This window comes from Bison bison, unplaced genomic scaffold, assembly GCF_000754665.1.
Source record: "Bison bison bison isolate TAMUID 2011002044 unplaced genomic scaffold, Bison_UMD1.0 scf7180017864473, whole genome shotgun sequence".
Lineage (NCBI taxonomy): Eukaryota > Metazoa > Chordata > Mammalia > Artiodactyla > Bovidae > Bison > Bison bison.
In genome coordinates, this window is record NW_011495034.1 from 14,242,188 (window position 1) to 14,264,051 (window position 21,864).

The window sequence follows — 21,864 nt, forward strand, 5'->3', positions numbered from 1 at the left end:
TGCTATTTGGCAAAACTAATACAATTATGTAAAGTTTAAAAATAAAATAAAATTAGAAAAAAAAAAAAAAGAAATGCAACCAATTTCTGTATGTTAACCTTGTAGCTTGATATTTTGCTGAATTAGTTTATCAGCTCCTATAGTTTTTCTGTGGAGACTTTAGGGTTTCCAGTATATAGATAGTAGTTCAATGTATAGAAGACTCTAGTAATAGTCATCTGTATGTAATGAGTTTTACTTCTTCACTACCAATTTGAAAACATTTTATTTTCTTGTCTGATTACTGTTCCTAGGACTTCCAATACTGTGTTGAATAGAAATGGTGAGTGGGCATCCTTGCCTGATTCCAGATTTTAGTGGGAAAGCTTTTGGTTTTTCACATTATATTGGTTTTGAGTTTGTAATAAGTAGTTTTTATTATGTTGAGATATGTCCCCTCTATATCCACTTTATTAAAGAATTTTTATCTTAAGTAGATGCTGAATTTTATCAAATGCTTTTTCCGCATCTGTTAAGATGATCATGTGGTTTTTGTCTTTTTGTTGATGTGGTATATCATATTGATTGTTTTACATACATTGAACCATCCTTGTGACCCTAGGATGAAACCAGCTTGGCCGAAGCATATGATCTTTTTTCTGTTGTTGGATTTGGTTTGCTAATATTTTGTTGAGAATTTTTGCATCTATATTTGTCAAAGATATTGTCTTGTAATTTTCATTTTTGGTAGTGTCTTTGTCTGTTTTTGGTATTGGGTGATAGTGGGTTCATAGGCCGGTGTGCTAATATTAAACTTAAGTCCTTTGTCCATTTACACAATTTTCTTGCTTTTTTACTTCATGTAACTTTATTATCGAATATACAGCTTTTGTTCTCCAATATTGTCTTTAAAATTTTTGATGATTATTTTTCTGGCACTTTTTAGAAACAATAATTTTAAAAGTTTAAATACAATTCAACAGATCATTCATTAGAAGCACTGACTGCTCTGCTAGTAAAGTGGGGGGAAACTTGGATATAAACTTTAATTTTCTTTTGACAAATGGAAAAAACTGAAAGGTGGTAACTTGTTCAGATTTCTTAGGTAGGTACTGCTGAGAGGAGCACCAGAACTTCTGACTTGAATGAATTTCTTCCACTCCTCAGTGGCTAAAAGAATGAAATTAACTTACTCGGAGGTTCTCATTTTTCATATTAATAATAGCAGTTTAGAAGTATTTAAAGATATATTATTCTTTGCCATTGACAAAATAAACATGCATAAGGAAAAATAGCTTTATTTTTAAAAGAAATCAAAGGTATCCATGAAAGTATACATGAAAACAGCATCTTTCCTTGAGCCCTAAGCTTGATTGTGCATGCTCTTTATTATATTCCAATGAGATTTTGGAAATAAATTTCAAAGACATTAACATTTATTAACAGATACTGAAGAAAGCTACTGACTTTGAGAGAAAAAAATTCAGTAACTGTTTACCTACCCTGAGATACTCAATCCCACAATATATTGGGGATTATTTGAGCATTTAAAAATTTAACAAAATATTTATCTTTTCATTGCATCTATCAACATGTTAAACTCTTGGCTACAAACCAAGTAAAATGATGGTGACCAGTGTTTTCTGATTCTGTCCATGATGGACAGAGTGAAATTACAGCATAAAGAGTAGCCAGGAATTTATACTGTAAACATTATCTGGGTCCAAACATCTTGCAACAAACCGCTATTAATATGACTACACAAAGCACATAGAACACAATAATCCTGGACTGCAATACATCTATAAAACCTTTTAAAAATAACTTTTTTCAACCTCTTTTTTCATTACCACTGCCCCTTGCCCTAGAAGAAAAAATATATTTAATTAATAAATTTAGCTTTAAATTACATTTCTCCCTAATGAGAGAAATACTAAGGAATAAGATTTTATTGTGTAGAATAAAGATATGGAGAACCATAATCCACTGCATTAAGATTTTTTTTACACCAAGAACCAATTTTTGCCCCACTGAGAATACACGACTTAAAGTGAATGAAAAGTGAAGTAGACATTAGGGAGGAAAATGAAGAAAACATTAGGGAGGGAAAAAAAAAATTAAACCCTAATGATTAACACTGGAGGCTCAAACAGTTGGCTTCTTCTATCATCCAGGTCCCATTATGGCTGCGAGGTCTCAGAAGACATCATGTCTATCTCCTTGTTTGGGAAATTAGGAAAATAGCATAAAATCTGATAGTTTGGAATAATAATTTAATCTTACTAGACTTGGTGTTTTTGACTGTAAATTCAAACAACAGGTATAGATCAGTTATTCTCAATTTTGGCTGCATTTTCCTGGGACATATTAAAGATGTCAATGTTCATCTGTATCCCCAGATCAATTAAACCAATGTCTGGAGGTTATAGTCTAGCCAGTGGTTCTTAAACTTTGGTGTGAGTCATACTATAATTAAACACAGATTGCTGGGTCACAGTCCCAGATTTTCTGATTCTGTAGGTCCGGGATGGGGTGTGCAAATTTACATTTCTATCAAGTTTGCATCTGCTGCTATGCTAGTGGTTTGGGGACCACACTTTGAGGGCCACTGGTCTAGGTAAGTGTGTAAATATGTATGTGTATATGTATGTATGTATGTATATACGTATATATAGCCCCAGGTAATTCTAATTTCAGAACTACTAGTATAGAAAATATTAATAAGATTCTTTTCAACTCTAAGATACTGAGATTTTAACATAATGAGTGTCGTTGGGTATCAAGACAATCTCTATAGAAAGGAGACCTATGGAAAACATACCAATTTCTTGGTCATGTTTCATTAATAATTTTGTTTCTATAAAACATTTTACAGTAGTTTTTGAGAATTAACATGTTTACAGTACATTTGCTGCATATATGGTTTTCACTCATTTTTTGGTAAAGATAGTTTATTTGGCTGTCAGTTTTCCAGCATTTGATAAGACCAATGGAGGGTTTGGATAATAGCCTGCTGTTTTTGAATTATTTGAAGAGAACCTTGTAAATTTGTAGTCCAGGGGTAATTCTGAAAAAAAAAAAAAAAATTATTCTGCAGATCTCAGAAGGCCTTTTATAAATATAAACAAATCAATATTTGATAGTTATTTATAGTAAAAGTTTTTAGAGTTTCATAATTTTAATATTTCTTTTGTCACCAGGATAGGTTGCACCTGGAATGAACAGTGTAGATGTCTTTTCCTATATAATGTACAGTAATATTTAAGTCAAATTACATTTAGAGATATTGCAAATTATATTCAGAGGTCTAACTAGTGAATAAACTCCTTTATTGACTCTCTACACAAAAGTAAATACACAAAATAGGAACACTCCTCTGATTTGTTTTTTAAATTTAAACATCTCTAAGCCTTTATCCAGAAACTTATGTAACTGGAAAATGAGAACTAATCATCTTCACGCATGTGTGTGTGCTAAGGTGCTTGAGTCATGTCTGACTCTTTGTGACGCTATGGACCCTGGAGGCTGCCAGACTCCTCAGTCCATAGGAGACTCCAGGCAAGAATACTGGAGTGGGTTGCAAAGCTATCCTCCAGGGAATCTTCCCAACCCAGGGATCAAACCTGGGTCTCTTATGTCTCCTGCATTGGCAGGCAGGGTTTTTTTATCACTAGCTCCACTTGGGAAGGCAATAATCTTCATAGCCCTGAACAGTAAGAGAGTTATGAACAATAATCTTTGAATGCTTAGCTAACTAATTCCAATATGCACAATATGGCAACTTTTCCATACGATAAGCATCGCACACACACACAGCCACAAGAGGAATGTGTGGAGAGAACATAAAATTCGTACTTTCTCGATTGTGGGACATTGTGACATTTTCATATAAATATCTCAAAAGCTAGCCTTCAGATATATTCTTCCTAAGTTTCTTCAAAGAACCATTACCATAAATATTACAAGTGAAACATTAAGACCTACGTCATGTAATGATTATTCATTCCACATGCAGATACTGGTTAGTAATCCTTATTTCACAAATTTTACAGGTAAAACATCATTTGGTAGTACTGAGTGTTCTGAAAATGATACTAAAATAAAAATTATATTTTAAATGCCAGTAAGAATCATTAAGACCCAAACAGTTAATCCTTACGAGGAAAAAACTAGTGCTGAAAATTGCGAAGAAGGAACACTGCCTTTCTGAGGTCAGAGAAAACTAAGATTACTTTGAATAGAAAAACATTCAATATTTTTCAGTATTAGTGAATTTCACTGGTCTTCACTGCTTCAAGTTAGCCGGAGCATATTTTCAGCCATTAAAAAGGCTCATTAAAAAGCACTGGAAATAAAATTGATAAAACTGAGTTTCAAAAATAGTGCACCTGAGGTTCTGGATTTCTTGTAAGCCACCAAAATGATACAGGCTAAGAGGTGATCCAACTACCTCTTTCTCTGTCTTTTCTATACATTTCCTAAAGTAAAGGTAGCTATTATTAAAAGGTTAAAATGATTACATTATCAAAACACTTATAAAACAAACATTGCAGTAATATATACTGCAAACTTTTATAATATCTATAAAAAATGCTTCTAAGAAATTCTGAAAGAGATGGGAATACCAAACCACCTGACCTGCCCCTTGAGAAACCTATATGCAGGTCAGGAAGCAACAGTTAGAACTGGACGTGGAACAGATTGTTTCCAAATAGGAAAAGGAGTACGTCAAGGCTGTATATTGTCACCCTGCTTATTTAAATTATATGCAGAGTATGTCATGAGAAACCCTGGGCTGGAGGAAGCACAAGCTGGAATCAAGACTGCCAGGAGAAATATCAATAACCTCAGATATGCAGATGACACCACCCTTATGGCAGAAAGTGAAGAAGAACTAAAGAGCCTCTTGATGAAAATGAAAGAGGAGAGTGAAAAAGTTGGCTTAAAGCTCAACATTCAGAAAACTAAGATCATGGCATGTGGTCCCATCACTTCATGGCAAATAGATGGGGAAACAGTGGAAACAGTGGCTGATTTTTATTTTCGGGGGCTCCAAAATCACTGCAGATGGCGATTGCAGCCATGAAATTAAAAGACGCTTACTCCTTGGAAGGAAAGTTATGACCAACCTAGACAGCATATTAAAAAGCAGAGACATTTCTTTGCCAACAAAGGTCCATCTAGTCAAGGCTATGGTTTTTCCAGTGGTCATATATGAATGTTAGAGTTGGATTATAAAGAAAGCTGAGCACCGAAGAATTGATGCTTTTGAATTGTGGTGTTGGAGAAGACTCTTGAGAGTCCCTTGGACTGCAAGGAGATCCAACTAGTCCATCCTAAAGGAAATCAGTCCTGGGTGTTCACTGGAAGGACTGATGTTTAAGCTGAAACTCCAATACTTTGGCTGCCACCTGATGCAAAGAGCTGACTCATTTGGAAAGACCCTGATGCTGGGAAAGATTGAGGGTGGGCGGAGAAGGGGACGACAGAGGATGAGATGGGATGGCATCACCGACTCGATGGACATGGGTTTGGGTGGACTCTGGGAGTTGGTGATGGACAGGGAGGCCTGGCGTGCTGTGGTTCATGGGGTCACAAAAAGTCAGACACAAATGAGTGACTGAACTGACTGACGCATTTAAATGTCAATGAGAGAATCACATCTAACAGAATACAGACGAATAAAGAAACTTTCCCTGGTGACTCAGATAGTAAAGAATTCACCTGCAATACAAGAAACCTTGGTTCGATCCCTGGGTCAGGAAGATCCCCCGGAGAAGGGAATGGCTACCCACTCCAGTATTTTTGCCTGGAAAATTCCATGGACGGAGAAGCTGGTGGGCTACAATCATGGGGTTGCAAAGAGTCGGACATGACTAAGCATGCAAAGAAACATTACATGAATTCAGGAAGGTTTCAAGCGATGATGGGGAGTATCAGGTTTTTCATTCCCTATTTCCTTTAAAACAGAATGTTATTCTGTCTTCCAGGTAGCACAGGAAGCAGAAAGTCTACTAAGGTTAAGAAACTGGGTATGGAATAGCCAAACTGAGGTCAGATGACTATTCCGTTAAAAAAAAGGATGTCCAGATTGGGGTTCACCAAGAGGGAGATATTTGCATCTGTCTTAGGAAAATCACTGTTGGGTGCTGTTTGGAAGAAAAGAGAATGATAGACAAAGAACCAAATTCTTGTTTACCACAGTAATTTTCTATTAAACTGTGTACTGAATATACTATAATATCAACCACATTATCTAATAATTATATGAACTGAACCAAAATGAATATTCATAAACAGTAAGTTCAGTGTAAAATAATGGAACACAGAAATACAACAACTCTTGTGACTTTTTTTAAAGATATTGACAGGATAACATTTATATAAAGATTTTAAAAGCCATGACCATCATACTGTTTTTCTTTCAGCCATTTTTTTTTTTTTTGTACTTGCAGGTAGATTACACAGTCCTATCCAAATTTACTGAATATGTTACTGAAATAATTTCAAGTTCTGTGCAAGAGGATTTCCTTATGAGAATGTGACCATAAGCAATGAGTGCTAAGTTAAAGAGAAACTAATACTTTGCCTTTTGAGGAAATGTCTTAGGCATCAAAATCAATACTGAATGTAATATACCAACTCTCATTCTTTCTCCACAAAAACAATCTACTTGTTTGGCTTTGTTTGACTACTGGTGAGTCCAACTAAGTATTTTCTCCTAAAAAAAGTCAGAAGACAAAGGCTCTGCCAAGTTCTCTTTCAGGGTGCTGAGGAAGGAAAGTTTGGGAAAATGAAAATGGGAGACACTGATGTTATTATTGCTTCTTTAAGGAGAAGTGATCACCCTAGAAGACAGGGATTATTTTCCCTTTTTTTTTGAGAAATATTTAAATCCTAGAATAATGGAGAGTCACTTTTCTTTAAGTCTCTTACTCTTTCAGAACCATATCCCATTGAACAGTTTTTAGAGTAATTCAAGTACTTTAGAATAATTCATTGACTTCCATTATCATAAAATCCTACTCTCACTATAAATTTGAGTCACTGTGAAGGAAAGAAAGTGAAATATAAAAACTGAAAATGACAGTGTAATTCTGGGCCAGTCCCTCCCTTCATGTTACAAGGTCCATTTCTTCAATAAGAAAATTGTATGTAAAAGAAAGAAACATATTCTTTAATTTTATGTGTGTAAGCATGGAGCAAAATGAAAAAAAAAATGCTTTTGAAACTAGTGAAAAATGAGTATTTCAGCAAGTAAGATGTATTGACATATTGGATTTGGATACTGATGTAGAAGATGGACTTTTTGGAAGGCCACACGTCTTAGTCATCACTATCATCCCACTACTAAACATCAGAAAAATATCTTGCTTTACTTTCACATCTGTCCTGTGAGGGTGGTATACACCCAGTTTAAGGAAGAAGAATCTGAGATTCAAGGAAAACCACATCTGAACTGGAGCTGATACCAACTAGAAGAGCTAGATAAAATAAAAACGTCAGAGTGAAGTCATTGGAGAATTGAAGAGACTACTAAGACCCAAGGACACACAATTCCTGGAAAGGAGAAAGCAGCAGTGAAGTGAGTGAACATTCTGCCACAGCTTTTCCCTTCAGGCACCTGAATTCTGGGTGGAGGCGTGGAAGGGGCAGTTACCAGCAGCAGGAAAACCAGAAGAGATTTTGGCAGTCTTGAGGGGCTACAGAGACAAAAAATTGGGCTGTAGCCTAAAATAGAGGAAGGTGTGGAGAACTGAACTGTGGGCTCAAGCTGCTTGCCAAACTCTGCAAGGAAACGCAGAAATATACCCCTCTGTAAAGCAGAGTGGATTTTTCAGCAGTTTCTTGGTACTGAGAAAACAGGGAGGGATTAAGTTCTGACCTGAGAGAAGAGAGGGTGAATTTACTATTATGAAGAGAGGATGAAATTATTATGAAGTGATGCTCTTTCATGTTAATAATGGATTTTTTTTATCCCCTTCACATTAACAGAGCTAACTCTTAATTTTCTTTTGGTTACCATTAACACGGTACTGGAGAAGTGGGTGGCAGAGGAAGAGATGGTTAGATAGCAACACCCACTCAGTGGACATGAATCTGAGCAAACTCCAGGAAACAGTGCGAGAGAGGGAAGTCTGGCATGTTGCAGTCCATGGGGTTGCAAAGAGTCAGACACATCTTACTGATTGAACGACAATAAACATGGTATTGTCTCTTTCCATCTTTTGATATTCAAACTTTCTGCATCTTTTTCTCCCCATTTTAATTTTTTTTTTGGAGTTTTAAAATTATTTTACATAATTAGATCAGTACGTGTATAATTATAATTCTTTTCATAGTTAATATCTTATTAGAGACTATGATATGCATTTTTGGTTTAATAGCTCTCATCCTTTGCCATATATGTTAGAACACTCTACTATGAGATTTATATGCCCTTGGTGTCAGGTCTTAAAATTCTTTCCTTATTCAAACCTCATAGGATTAAAAAAAAATCGTTTCTAACTGTAAATACTCACATATTTACAGTTCCAGTTTATTCACATGTCCTTTTGTTGCTGTACATTCATTTATTCTTGGGTTTCTCGTCTTCCAATAGGGACCGTTTTTACTTTTGCATGGGCAACAATACCTTTTAGTGTCTTCGACAGTGCACGTCTTCTGGAGATACACTTTCTCCATTTCTGTCTGAAACTGAAGTCGCACAGTCGTGTCCGACTCTTTGTGACCCCATGGACTGTAGCCTACCAAGGCTCCTCAGTCCATGGAATTTTCCAGGCAAGAGTACTGGAGTGGGTTGCCATTTCCTTCTCCATGGGATCTTCCTGACCCAGGGATCGAACCCATGTCTCCCGCATTGCAGGCAGACACTTTACCGTTAAGCCCCCAGGGAAGCTCCATTTCTGTCTATAAATACTTTTTTTTATCATTTAATGATATTTTTATTGGGTATAGAATTCTATCAAGGGTGACAATCATTTTCTTCCAGCAATTTAAAGATATCACTTTACGGTCTTTTGGCTTTTGTTTCTCTTTTGTTGAAGTACTCCTTTGAAATCAATCTGTCTTTATTCTCTGACTGCTTTTAGTATTTCTTAATTATGTGGTCTTTAGCAGTTAACTTCGGGATTTCCTTTTATGTATTGTGTTTCAGTTCTTTGGGCTTCTTAAACCTTTGGCTTATTTTTTTTTCATCATTTTTGGAAAGTCTATAGCTACTGCTTTTGGCTTATTCTCTCATCACCTAAGATTCTAATGACAGGAATCTTACTCATTCTATCTCCTGTATCTCATAGTCCCTCTGCTTGTATCTCCCATGCTTTTTCCTCTTCAGGATTTATTGTGGGTTTTTTTTTTTTTTTGGCTGATTTTCCAGGATACCAGTGCACTTTTCCTGTGGCCACTCTTCTGTTAAACCCATCCATTCAGTTCTTAATTTTGACTTTTTAATAAGAATTTCCATTTTCCCAAGTTTTTATATATCTACCAAATTTCTCATTCCTTTCTTTTCTATCCTTGGTTACTTCTGTTAGTGTAGTCTCATATCCTTGCACACCTGGCTATTTTTTCATTACATGCTGAACACTATATAAATTTTTTTTTTTTTTTTAATAATTTGAGTCCTAAAAGATGTTATCTGCCTCAAAAGAAGAATGATTTAAAGTTGAGCTTCAAAGTGTACGTGAAAATGTAATGAGATGAAAGAAAATCTCAGTCACCAAAATCTCTTTAGAGAAAGCATTGTATTGGTCCTGGAGTAAGTGTCTGAATTAACCATTATTAGTCAAAGGTAAGAATAACCTACAGGGTGTAGATGCATGTCAAGAAACAGGAATCACTTGCTAAGTTGTCCTGTATGACTGGGAAGTGAAGGATTTAAAGTTCTCTTTGAAAAGAGAAGGAGAAAGATCAGAGAAGGAAAATCCCACAAATGGCAAGAAAGAAGAAATGAGAAAAGATATACTGGATGGTTAAACCATAACCAAAAAAGGTTTAAATAAAATATTATATATATAAAAAAAGCTGAGCTTCAATTCCTGTGAATGCCTACTTCTAATTCATCCTTCAGGGTCTCAAGACAGATTGAGAGAGTCTACCAGGTCTATCCCTCCTTTGGCAGGTCTTACCCCCCACACATTTTCTACCCCTTTACATTCATGAAACTACAAAAAAAAGCCACTCATTTCTTTGGGTACCTTTTCTCTTGAGTTAGCAAAGAGGAGGAAGAGCAGGCCCCAAAGTCAGCGTCGCCCAACTGGGCCTCCTTAACATCCTGTCCTTGTAACTTTCCCCTAGCTTTATCCCGTGACTCCAGGCTGATTTAAAAAAAAAAAAGTGCAGCATTTGCAGTTGGTTCCAGCAGACAGGCAAGTCCTAATTACCTCAACTGCCATATCTATATGTTATCCAAGAGAAACCTACAAATGTCATGGGAAAATTTTCTTCTTTTAAAGAAAAAAATTTCACTATTTGCAGATGACATGATACTGTACATAGAAAACCCTAAAGATAGTATCAGAAAATTACTAGAGCTAATCAGTGAATTTAGCAAAGTTGCAGAACACAAAATCAATATACAGAAATCAGTTGCCTTTCTATATACTAACAATGAAAAAAATCAAAGAGAAATTAAGGAATCAATCCCATTCACCACTGCAACAAAAAGAATCAAATATCTAGGAATAAACTTACCTAAGGAGACAAAAGAATTATACACAGAAAATTATAAGACACTAGTGAAAGATATCAAAGATGACATAAACAGATGGAGAAATATTCCATGTTCCTGGGGAGGAAGAATCAATATTGTGAAAATGACTATACTACCAAATGCAATCTCAGATTCAATGTGATGCCTATCAAATTGCCAATGACATTTTTTCACAGAACTAGAACAAAAAATTTCACAATTCATATGGAAACACAAAAGACTCCGAATAGCCAAAGTCGTCTTGAGAAAGAAGAATGGAGCTGGAGGAATCAACCTTCCTGATTTCAGATTATACTACAAAGCTAGTCATCAAGACAGTATGGTACTGGCACAAAAACAGAAATATAGACCAATGGAACAAGATAGAAAGCCCAGAAATAAACCCATGCACCTATGGGTACCTTATTTTTGACAAAGGAGGCAAGAATATAAGAGGGGGCAAAGACAGCCTCTTCAATAAATGGTGCTGGGAAAACTGGACAGCTACATGTAAAAGAATGAAATTAGAACACTTCCTAACACCATACACAAAGATAAACTCAAAATGGATTAAAGACATAAATGTAAGACCAGAAACTATAAAACTCTTAAGAGGAAAACCTAGGCAGAACACTTGATGACATAAATCAGAGCAAGATCCTCTATGACCAACCTCCTAGAATAATGGAAATAAAAACAAAAGTAAACAAGTAGGACCTGATTAAACTTAAAAGCTTTTGCACAGCAAAGGAAACTGTAAGCAAGGGGAAAAGACAACCCCTGGAATGGGAGAAAATAATAGCAAATGAACAACTTCACTCTGTGTAATAGGTTCTAGGTTCATCTACGTCATTAGAACTGACTCAAATGTGTTTCTTTATGGCTGAATAATATTCCATTGTGTATATGTACCACAACTTCTTTATCCATTCATCTGTTGATGGACATCTAGGTTGCTTCCATGTTCTAGCTATTGTAAACAGTGCTGCAGTGGACACTGGGATACATGTGTCTTTTTCAATTTTAAAACTCTTCCTCAGTCCACAGTAACAGGCAAAGCTCTTAAGTATTTTCCCTCTTACCTGCTATTGCTTCAATACTTGGAATTGCAATAGTGCTGTAAGCACTTATTCGCTTACAGGACCATGTATAAACCAAGGAATCTTCTCTGTTTTCCAGTCCGGAAACTGAATCAATAAAAAAAGAGCCCCATTTTTTAGATGATGTATTCAGAGGCTTTGCCTTTGATCCCTGAAACAAGAAACAGAATAATGAAACTGATTAATTAGTGTTCAACCTCATTTTTCCCACCACTAAGTAAATCAAAATAGAAAAACTCTGCAGAAATTTCAGTTGTTTAGCCAGACTATATAAAAAGTAAAACAAAGCTCAGTAGTCCTTTAAGGGCTTCCCCAGTGGCTCAGCAGTAAAGAGTCTAGCTGCCAATGTAGGAGACACAGGTTCGATTCCTGGGTCAGGAAGATCCCCTAAAAAAGGAAATGGCAACCCACTCCAGTACCCTCACCTGGGAAATCCCATGGACAGAAGCCTGGCGGACTACAGTCCATGGGGTTGCGGAAGAGTCAGACACGACTAAACAACAAAGCAGTCCTTTGAAGTACTCTCTCCCGGCTTTGCCTGGGAACGTCTTTCTCAGCCTTTGGGATCTGGTTTGGATACCACCTAGGACGTTTTCCTTGACTTTCCACACTTAGGTGAGATTAGGTCTCCTCCTCCATTTTCTCACACTCTTGAGTTTATTCCTAATACAGTACTTTTCAAACCATCTTGTAATTATCATACTATTTACTTTTTGCCCTGGACAGATTATGAACTATATAAGGTGAAGAACTATCTCATGTATTAGTTTATCGCTAGGGCCTAGTGCCTAGGACATAGCAGGCACAGGAAAAATGTAGACTAAATAAAAGACTTATTCAAGAAATACTTCTCAGTGTTTTATAGATGCCGTATAAAATTAAGAATGAAAAAAAAATCCCATCACACCCATATAATTTGAATTATAAAATCTGTCATCCTTTCTGGATGAAAACTTTGTTTTAGAGCATCAGAGAGTCCCCAATATGCCTTTAGATTCATGATTCTTTGTGCTGGAACTCAATTTGTGAAGTAAGATGAAAATACATGTTTTTCAGATGATGCTGTTGTTTAGAAATTCCTTAGCAAGAATTTATTTGGATTTCACCAAACATACTAAGCAGTATGGAATACAAGTATCTGTGCTTCTGTGTATACATTTAAGGTGTATTCAAATATAATTTCTCAAGGTGTAAAGAGAAGCTTATAGTGTAACTTTTATTTGGCTCATTGTCTTTGTCTAATGAGACTAAGAAGAGATGACTCACTTTGCACAGACTATATGTGGATAATGGTTCTACCAACACTGAGTTTTGGTAATCTGGGCTGCATGTTATTCCTCTGAAAAGAGGAAAGCAGACTTGTTTACCCTTTCTGGTTCAACGTATTATGGATGCTGTTACTGTCTAAATGTTCATGTCCTTCCAAAATTTGTACGTCAAAATTCTAATCCTCAAGATGATGTAATTATGAGGTGAGGCCTTGAAGAGGCACTTAGGTCATGAAGGTGAAGCCCTCATGAATGAGGTTAGTGTTCTTATAAACGAGATCCCAGAAAGCCCATTATGTAATGTTGTGTTTGTAATGAATTAGCAAGGAAAGGGGTCTATGGCAGAAGATGGAGCTACTGTTTACATAATGCTGAAGGAAACATTCCCACCATGTCTTCACTTTCTTTTCATTGTCTGTGCATTCTCAAATCATTGTAAAGAAACCAAATTTCCTTTACATTGTAGAGAAACCAAATTTCTCTTTAAGGGAAACCTCCTCCACAATCCCTCAAGTTAGAGGGTCCACCTCCTGGAAGGTTATTTTAAAACTCTTCTTAACTCAGTCCACAGAGCTATATAGTTCACAGAGTTCCCAGTGTCACGCTGAACACTAAATGTTACTCAGTGGAAACCTCATAGAAACCTGACTCCTTTCTTCTAACATAGTAGTCTTTATTTCTCAGAACACTTTTAGGTTTACAGATAAACAGGGCAGATAGTATGGAGACTTCTTAAATATGTTGCCTCTGGTCCACCCCTAACACGATCTCTCCTGTTATTAACAATTTGTATTAATTAGTGTGTTATGTTTGTTACAACTGTGCTCCATTTATTCATCCCCTTCCCCTCTGAGCCCTGGGGCATTCCCTGGTCTCTTCCCTGTCCCTATACTTCTGTCTTTTCCAGAATGTCACACAGTGGCATACAGTGTGCAGCCTTTTCAGACTAGCTTCTTTCACTTCTTTCACCTTAACATGCACTTTAGGTTCCTCCACGTTTTTCCATGGCTTGATAGTTTCTATTGGTATTTTTTGATTTGATCTTTGGTTTTTGACTTTTTAGATTCTTCCACTGGAATGAATTTAGAAGAATGCATAGTGCATTTTATTTTCTGATCTTTTTTTTCTGCTTATTTTTGCTTTTATATACGACTTTCCCTTTCTAGATTGATGACATACTTTATTTTCGTTCCCTCAAAGTTCATTGGGGGTGGCTCAGGAATAAGTTTATGGGAGCTACCAATTTCCGAAATTAGACCCATGGAAAGAGAGCACAAGGGCTTTCATGGCTAAGCCAAAGAGACAGAGTGTAACTACAGCGGGTCAGGATCTGGCTGCCTTGTCATCAGCCAAAGCACAGCCATGGTGCCACAGCTCTGGACGAAAGCAGGGAGCCCAGAAGACAGACAGATGGTCAATGGCATTATCTCGGCATCATTGAAAAACTACCCACAATATCAACTACAGAGTTGAGAGGGCATGAAGATTACAGTTAAGTGCCAACAGACTTCATTGCTCGTGGCAGAAACAAGCACTTTCTAAGATATAATAAACACAAAGGTCTTCTTTCAAGGAAAAAACTAAAGGAGACTCTTACCTCATATTTTCCTTTTTTCTCTTCAGGTTCTGATTCCTCAGGCTTCCCATCTTTGTCCCCTCGGAGCTCTTCGAGGATAAGGACTGTCTCCCAATTACTATAATGACAGGCTGGGAAAATATCTGAATGCATGCTGTCACCAAAGTAAACAACCTGTAAGTCAGACAGCAAATTTTGTCTGAGACATGAGGACTGTGAAGGGGCGTGGTGGTCATTTTACAAAAGGCACAAGAAAATTCCTTAACAGCTATCAAAGAGTAAGTCATGTAAAAGCTGCATAAACATCTTAAATTTCCTTGGATAACTTCACAAGTGACCATTGACTTGTTCCATTTGATTCACAGGGTGTCAGGTTTAAGAAATTACACAATTCATTTGCATGCAGAAGAGCAGAAGATAAGTGAACTTAATTCAAATTTCTGAAATGAAAATGAAAGAGCCCCAGTGTTTACAGTTAAACCTTCCCCTGGAATTGAAGAGCTGGTGGCATACTGGAGACAGCCTGTTATAGAGGATTAGATTAGCAAGAACACTCACAACAGAGCCAATTTACCAAAGTTTATAGGCCCCACTCACACCTGCTGAAACAGCGTCTCTGAGAGTGGGTGGGAGAGGCAGGTGGACTCCAGGAAGCTTCCCAGGTACTCTGAGGTATTCTGAGGCAAAGCTTACAGATGAGGAAACCAGGTTAAGAGCATATGAGGTAGAACCTCCAAGTCAGGAGGCCCCGGGGGCTTTGCCAGTGTGGGAGCCAGTGGATCAGGGCTCAGTGATGGACTGACCCATGCTCTCATGGGGCTTGTGGCAAACATTTTTTAGAAGGAAGTGTCCTGCTATTAAAAATATACCAATGTCCAACATCAACAATATGACAGGATGTTAAAAGCTAATGTGTCTTTAGTCTGTAGTATAATCAGTTATTGCTGGTTTCACATATAAAAAGGTCCTTGATGGGCAGTTAGCAGGGTAACATTCCTCAGGTAACCCACACACTATTCTAGGTCTGTGTTCCTGCTTGGAATATTTGCTTTTCTTTGTCAGAGATAAAAATGTACATCAAAGGAAAGACTTATTTAAGCAGAAGAGACAGGCAAGGAGGTTGGCAGATAGTTATGCGGAATGCATTTAGAGTTACGGTTTTAGTTGACAAATGTTTCTCTCTCCAAGTGGGCCACAAAGACTCCACCCCAATGATAAAATACCTTGGGTTCAGGCTTGCCAGTCATTTTCTTCAGAAGTTCATAAAGGTGGACAGCATTCCCTTGGGAGTACCAGCCAGGTTTATCCAGAAATGGCAGTGCCTCGCGCTCCTCGTCATTCTCTGAGAACACAGGTCAACAATCATACGTTTTCATCGAGTGGCAGCACTCATCTGGACAGACCATGCTTTACATGGCTGAAGGACATGTGTAAGAAGGAACCACGTGGGGATGGCAGCCAGCATTCAGCAATCACCTATACGTCATGAGCATTTAGTTGACATAGAGACATATTTTTTAAAAGAATTTTTTAAGAGCAGTTTTAAGTTCACACAAAACTAAGAGAAAGGTACAGAGATATCCCATATACCCTCTGCCCTCACAAAGGCACAGCCTCCCCCATTACTGGTGATAATAAAACAGTCCAACATATAATAATGGAAGATGAATTTCTACACAACCTCAGTTATTCTGAACAAGAAATTCTAAAATCACAATTACAGATAATTAAAGCCACATCACAGCTAAAGGTCAAAAGATATTCAGGCCTATTTGGCTGACATTTCAGCAGCCATTTTTTAATTCTTTTATACAATCAAATTAAAACCCTATTATTCTCTAAAGAATAGGTCAAAAATAAGCCATGTTTAGCCTAACATTAAGAGTCTAAGAATCATCATCATATTCCTGGAGAAACATGGTGAAAACCAATTATTTCTCATGTCTGTCTGTCTTTACTTAGTACAGAATGTCTTGCCATGTAAATAATCTGGGTTTATGGCAACTGGAAAATGATTAACTTACACAATTATTTTTGAAAGCAAACCTACATCTGATATGTAGAGGCTCCCTGCGTAGGAAACATTGGAAAGGGAAGCTTTCTATTGCTTAATAAAAAAATACAAATCTATAGAATCATGATTTCTCAGATACTGGGACTCAATTATTAACAAAAAAGAAAATTTCTTCTTTATACAAAAACTAAAACAAAAACTCACTTTACACAAATATATCCCTTCCCTTCCCTGTTTTCAGCCCCCAGACTGGAAGCTGCTCTGTAGGGTCCTATCCACGCAGGGCAACGTGGAGGGCTTAGAACGTTCGTAACTGGGAAGCTGTGGGACTGAGAAAACCATTAACTCCAGGAGCAGACAGCCAAGGTGGCTTATGAAAGCATCAGAGCTGAAGCAGAAGCATACAGTCCAAGGGAGCACACTCAAGGAAGTTTCAAGCAACATCTTCATAAACCCAAATACAATACTTAAACATTTCTTCTCATGCTCTATGGGAAGCACCACCCTCCCTTTCTGTGTCTCCATGACAATGGCTGACATCAGTCCCTTGCAACTGCCTCCCTGTGGGCACTCTAAGGTGGCCTCCCAGTTTACTCGGTGTCACCAGGCAGTCACTGCCACCTTGACAGGGAACATGGCCTGTAATCCCGTCCCACGCATTCACCGACTTGCTTATGTGTTTGTGTTTGTAACCTCATGAGGGGAAAGGACACTTATCATCTCTTTAATTCCCTTCATTGCATCTAACATGAAATTTTGCACATGGCTGTCAGCCAACAGGGTATTTATCAAGTGAATGAATAAATCTTAAGCAGGAGAGGAAAGACACAAACTGTGAACTCACCAAGCGTCCGGAAAGGCCTCTGACTTGGTAAATGAGAGAAGAAGCCAGGCTTCAATGCATTTGTAATCACAATGTCAAAAAGATCTTCAAAATCATTCCTACAAAGCAGTGATATTTTTCATAAGTTTATTTTAAGGAATTAGAAAAGGTCCATAAAAAACAGAACTTAATCTTTGTCTATCTGACCACAGCATCATTTCTTATTTTTTGATTAAGAAAAAAATAAGAAAGGAAATAGAAGGTGGTCGAGCACTAATTATCCAGACACCACCCTGAAGTATACACGTAAGGGGAAAAAAAGCACATTAACTCATTAACTCTAGGTGCTAAGCTGACTGTCTCACTATGGCAACAGTTATAAATTCAACAGTTCTAACATCTATGTTTTCACACACTATGTTTTCAAATTTAGGGCCTGAAATTTGTTTGAATTTATTAGCATCAAGAGTTATTAATAATTTTGTGTATCTCATGGGTCTTACCAAAAGCCAGCATTGTATTGAGTCAGGAGACATCTTTCAGAGAGTGTTAAAAAATCAGGGTAGTCTTATAATATGGTTATTTTTGTATAATAATAAAAATTTTTTTTTAGTCTGTATTTAATACTATACTAAGGATTATTTGGGACAGCAAAGGGAAGATAATTTTTGTTCCTGACAGACTCACTATTACATTGGGGAGACAATATTTACTCAACACTTCAGAATACTTTTATAACAGCAGAACTGTACTACAGAGGAATTCAGATATGGAGAAAAATTCTGGTAACCTACAATGAATGTAGGTCACCAATGAAAAAAAATACTCCCGAGTGTTTACTCTGAAGCATGGTCCTGGTACCAGGACACAAATGTTCTATAGAAGGCATTTACTTCCCAAGGCACCTGGGACTGCAGCCTTAACTCACTTCAAGGATCCCATCCCTTAATATTAATAAGAAAGCGGAAAACCACCAACATACTGTAAGTGTACCACAGGTCAGTCTGAACCTACATGTGCTGAAAAACATGGGAATTAGGAAACTAAACCAGTCAGCAAGGGGTCAGTCTGGAGGCTAAATTTTGCTTCATACTCACAGCAATTCAGTACAGTGTCTGATAAAATTTGAGGAAACATTAGGGCAAATCTAACAGCCGATTTCAGAATCTAGATCTGACCATGGATATTCCCAATATGGATGCCATAAATAAGTATTAATGCTTACTAAAATTTATCAACTACTCTGCCTAATACTTTAACCTGTATTATGCTATTTAAATTTCCCCTAACACCTATGAGGTATTGCTGTTGTTCAGTAGCTAAGTCATGTCCAACTTTCTGCAACCCCATGGACTACAGCATGCCAGGCTTCCTTGTTCTCCACTATCTCCTGGAGTTTGCTCACTGTCCCATTTTTAAGAAGATGAAATGAAGGTTCAGAGAGGTTACAGAACCTACCCTGGGTTACCAAGTAAGTCGCAAGGCAGGGCTTGTGCCCACATCTGCCTTGAGTCTACACATTTATACTGTCTCGATGTTCATGGATGTCAACCCCACACCTGGATGGGTAAATGGTGAAGTGCCTGGCTCCACAGGGAAATTGCTGCAGGGGGGCTGTATTCCAGGTGAGTGTCAGGGAGCATAATCTGTAACTCAGTGTCCCTCAAGAATCACCCAGCAGCGTGTTGTTCAGCCTCCATATGTTGGAATTTTTAATAGTTTTTCTCCTGTAATTGAGATCTAATCTTACTGCATTGTGGTCAGAAAAGATGCTTGGAATGATTTCTATTTTTTTGAATTTACCAAGGCTAGCTTTATGGCCCAGGATGTGATCTATCCTGGAGAAGGTTCCATGTGCGCTTGAGAAAAAGGTGAAATTCATTGTTTTGGGATGAAATGTCCTATAGATATCAATTAGGTCTAACTGGTCTATTGTACTGTTTAAAGTTTGTGTTTCCTTGTTAATTTTCTGTTTAGTTGATCTATCCATAGGTGTGAGTGGGGTATTAAAGTCTCCCACTATTATTGTGTTATTGTTAATTTCTCCTTTCATACTTGTTAGCATTTGTCTTACATACTGCGGTGCTCCCGTGTTGGGTGCATATATATTTATAATTGTTATATCTTCTTCTTGGATTGATCCTTTGATCATTATGTAGTGACCTTCTTTGTCTCTTTTCACAGCCTTTGTTTTAAAGTCTATTTTATCTGATATGAGTATTGCTACTCCTGCTTTCTTTTGGTCCCTATTTGCATGGAAAATCTTTTTCCAGCCCTTCACCTTCAGTCTGTATGTGTCCCCTGTTTTGAGGTGGGTCTCCTGTAGACAACATATGTAGGGGTCTTGTTTTTGTATCCATTCAGCCAGTCTTTGTCTTTTGGTTGGGGCATTCAACCCATTTACGTTTAAGGTAATTACTGATAAGTATGATCCCGCTGCCATTTACTTTATTGTTTGGGGTTCGAATTTATACACCATTTTTGTGTTTCCTGTCTAGAGAATATCCTTTAGTATTTGTTGGAGAGCTGGTTTGGTGGTGCAGAATTCTCTCAGCTTTTGCATGTCTGAGAAGCTTTTGATTTCTCCTTCATACTTGAATGAAATCCTTGCTGGGTACAATAATCTGGGCTGTAGGTTATTTTCTTTCATCATTTTAAGTATGTCTTGCCATTCCCTCCTGGCTTGAAGAGTTTCTATTGAAAGATCAGCCGTTATCCTTATGGGAATTCCCTTGTGTGTTATTTGTTGTTTTTCCCTTGCTGCTTTTAATATTTGTTCTTTGTGTTTGATCTTTGTTAATTTGATTAATATGTGTCTTGGGGTGTTTCGCCTTGGGTTTATCCTGTTTGGGATTCTCTGGGTTTCTTGGACTTGGGTGATTATTTCCTTCCCCAGTTTAGGGAAGTTTTCAACTATTATCAAATACAATACAAAATAGTTTCAACTATTATCAAATACAATATAAAAAACCTCAAATAGCCAAAGTGATCTTGAGAAAGAAAAACGGAACTGGAGGAATCAACCTACCTGACTTCAGGCTCTACTACAAAGCCACAGTTATCAAGACAGTATGGTACTGGCACAAAGACAGAAATATAGATCAATGGAACAAAATAGAAAGCCCAGAGATAAATCCACGCACATATGGACACCTTATCTTTGACAAAGGAGGCAAGAATATACAATGGATTAAAGACAATCTCTTTAACAAGTGGTGCTGGGAAATCTGGTCAACCACTTGTAAAAGAATGAAACTAGAACACTTTCTAACACCATATACAAAAATAAGCTCAAAATGGATTAAAGATCTAAACGTAAGACCAGAAACTATAAAACTCCTAGAGGAGAACATAGGCAAAACACTCTCTGACATACATCACAGCAGGATCCTCTATGACCCACCTCCCAGAATATTGGAAATAAAAGCAAAAATAAACAAATGGGACCTAATTAACCTTAAAAGCTTCTGCACATCAAAGGAAACTATCAGCAAGGTGAAAAGACAGCCTTCAGAATGGGAGAAAATAATAGCAAATGAAGCAACCGACAAACAACTAATCTCAAAAATATACAAGCAACTCCTACAGCTCAACTCCAGAAAAATAAATGACCCAATCCAAAAATGGGCCAAAGACCTAAAAAGACATTTCTCCAAAGAAGACATACAGATGGCTAACAAACACATGAAAAGATGCTCAACATCACTCATTATCAGAGAAATGCAAATCAAAACCACTATGAGGTACCATTTCACACCAGTCAGAATGGCTGCGATCCAAAAGTCTACAAATAATAAATGCTGGAGAGGGTGTGGAGAAAAGGGAACCCTCTTACACTGTTGGTGGGAATGCAAACTAGTACAGCCACTATGGAGAACAGTGTGGAGATTCCTTAAAAAACTGGAAATAGAACTGCCTTATGATCTAGCAATCCCACTGCTGGGCATACACACTGAGGAAACCAGAATTGAAAGAGACACGTGTACCCCAATGTTCATCGCAGCACTGTTTATAATAGCCAGGACATGGAAGCAACCTAGATGTCCATCAGCAGATGAATGGATAAGAAAGCTGTGGTACATATACACAATGGAGTATTACTCAGCCATTAAAAAGAATACATTTGAATCAGTTCTAATGAGGTGGATGAAACTGTAGCCTATTATACAGAGTGAAGTAAGCCAGAAGGAAAAACACCAATACAGTATACTAACGCATATATATGGAATTTAGAAAGATGGTAACGATAACCCTGTATACGAGACAGCAAAAGAGACACTGATGTATAGAACAGTCTTATGGACTCTGTGGGAGAGGGAGAGGGTGGGAAGATTTGGGAGAATGGCATTGAAACATGTAAAATATCATGTATGAAACGAGATGCCAGTCCAGGTTCGATGCACGATACTGG

General features: G+C 37.3%; 1 protein-coding gene across 1 annotated transcript in view; it reads right to left on the minus strand.

Annotated features, from left to right (window-relative positions):
- Window positions 1-53: 53 nt before the first annotated feature.
- Window positions 54-21,864, minus strand: part of NT5DC1 (5'-nucleotidase domain containing 1) — a 109,600-nt gene continuing 87,789 nt past the window's right edge. Inside the window, exons 9-13 of the mRNA XM_010861966.1 lie at window positions 17,475-17,572; window positions 15,840-15,958; window positions 14,638-14,790; window positions 11,755-11,923; window positions 54-3,046 (exon numbers count right to left, since the gene is read on the minus strand). Of these exons, the coding sequence (XP_010860268.1) occupies window positions 2,931-3,046; window positions 11,755-11,923; window positions 14,638-14,790; window positions 15,840-15,958; window positions 17,475-17,572 (655 nt within the window). The 3' untranslated portion in view covers window positions 54-2,930. The remainder of the gene's footprint in view (window positions 3,047-11,754; window positions 11,924-14,637; window positions 14,791-15,839; window positions 15,959-17,474; window positions 17,573-21,864) is intronic.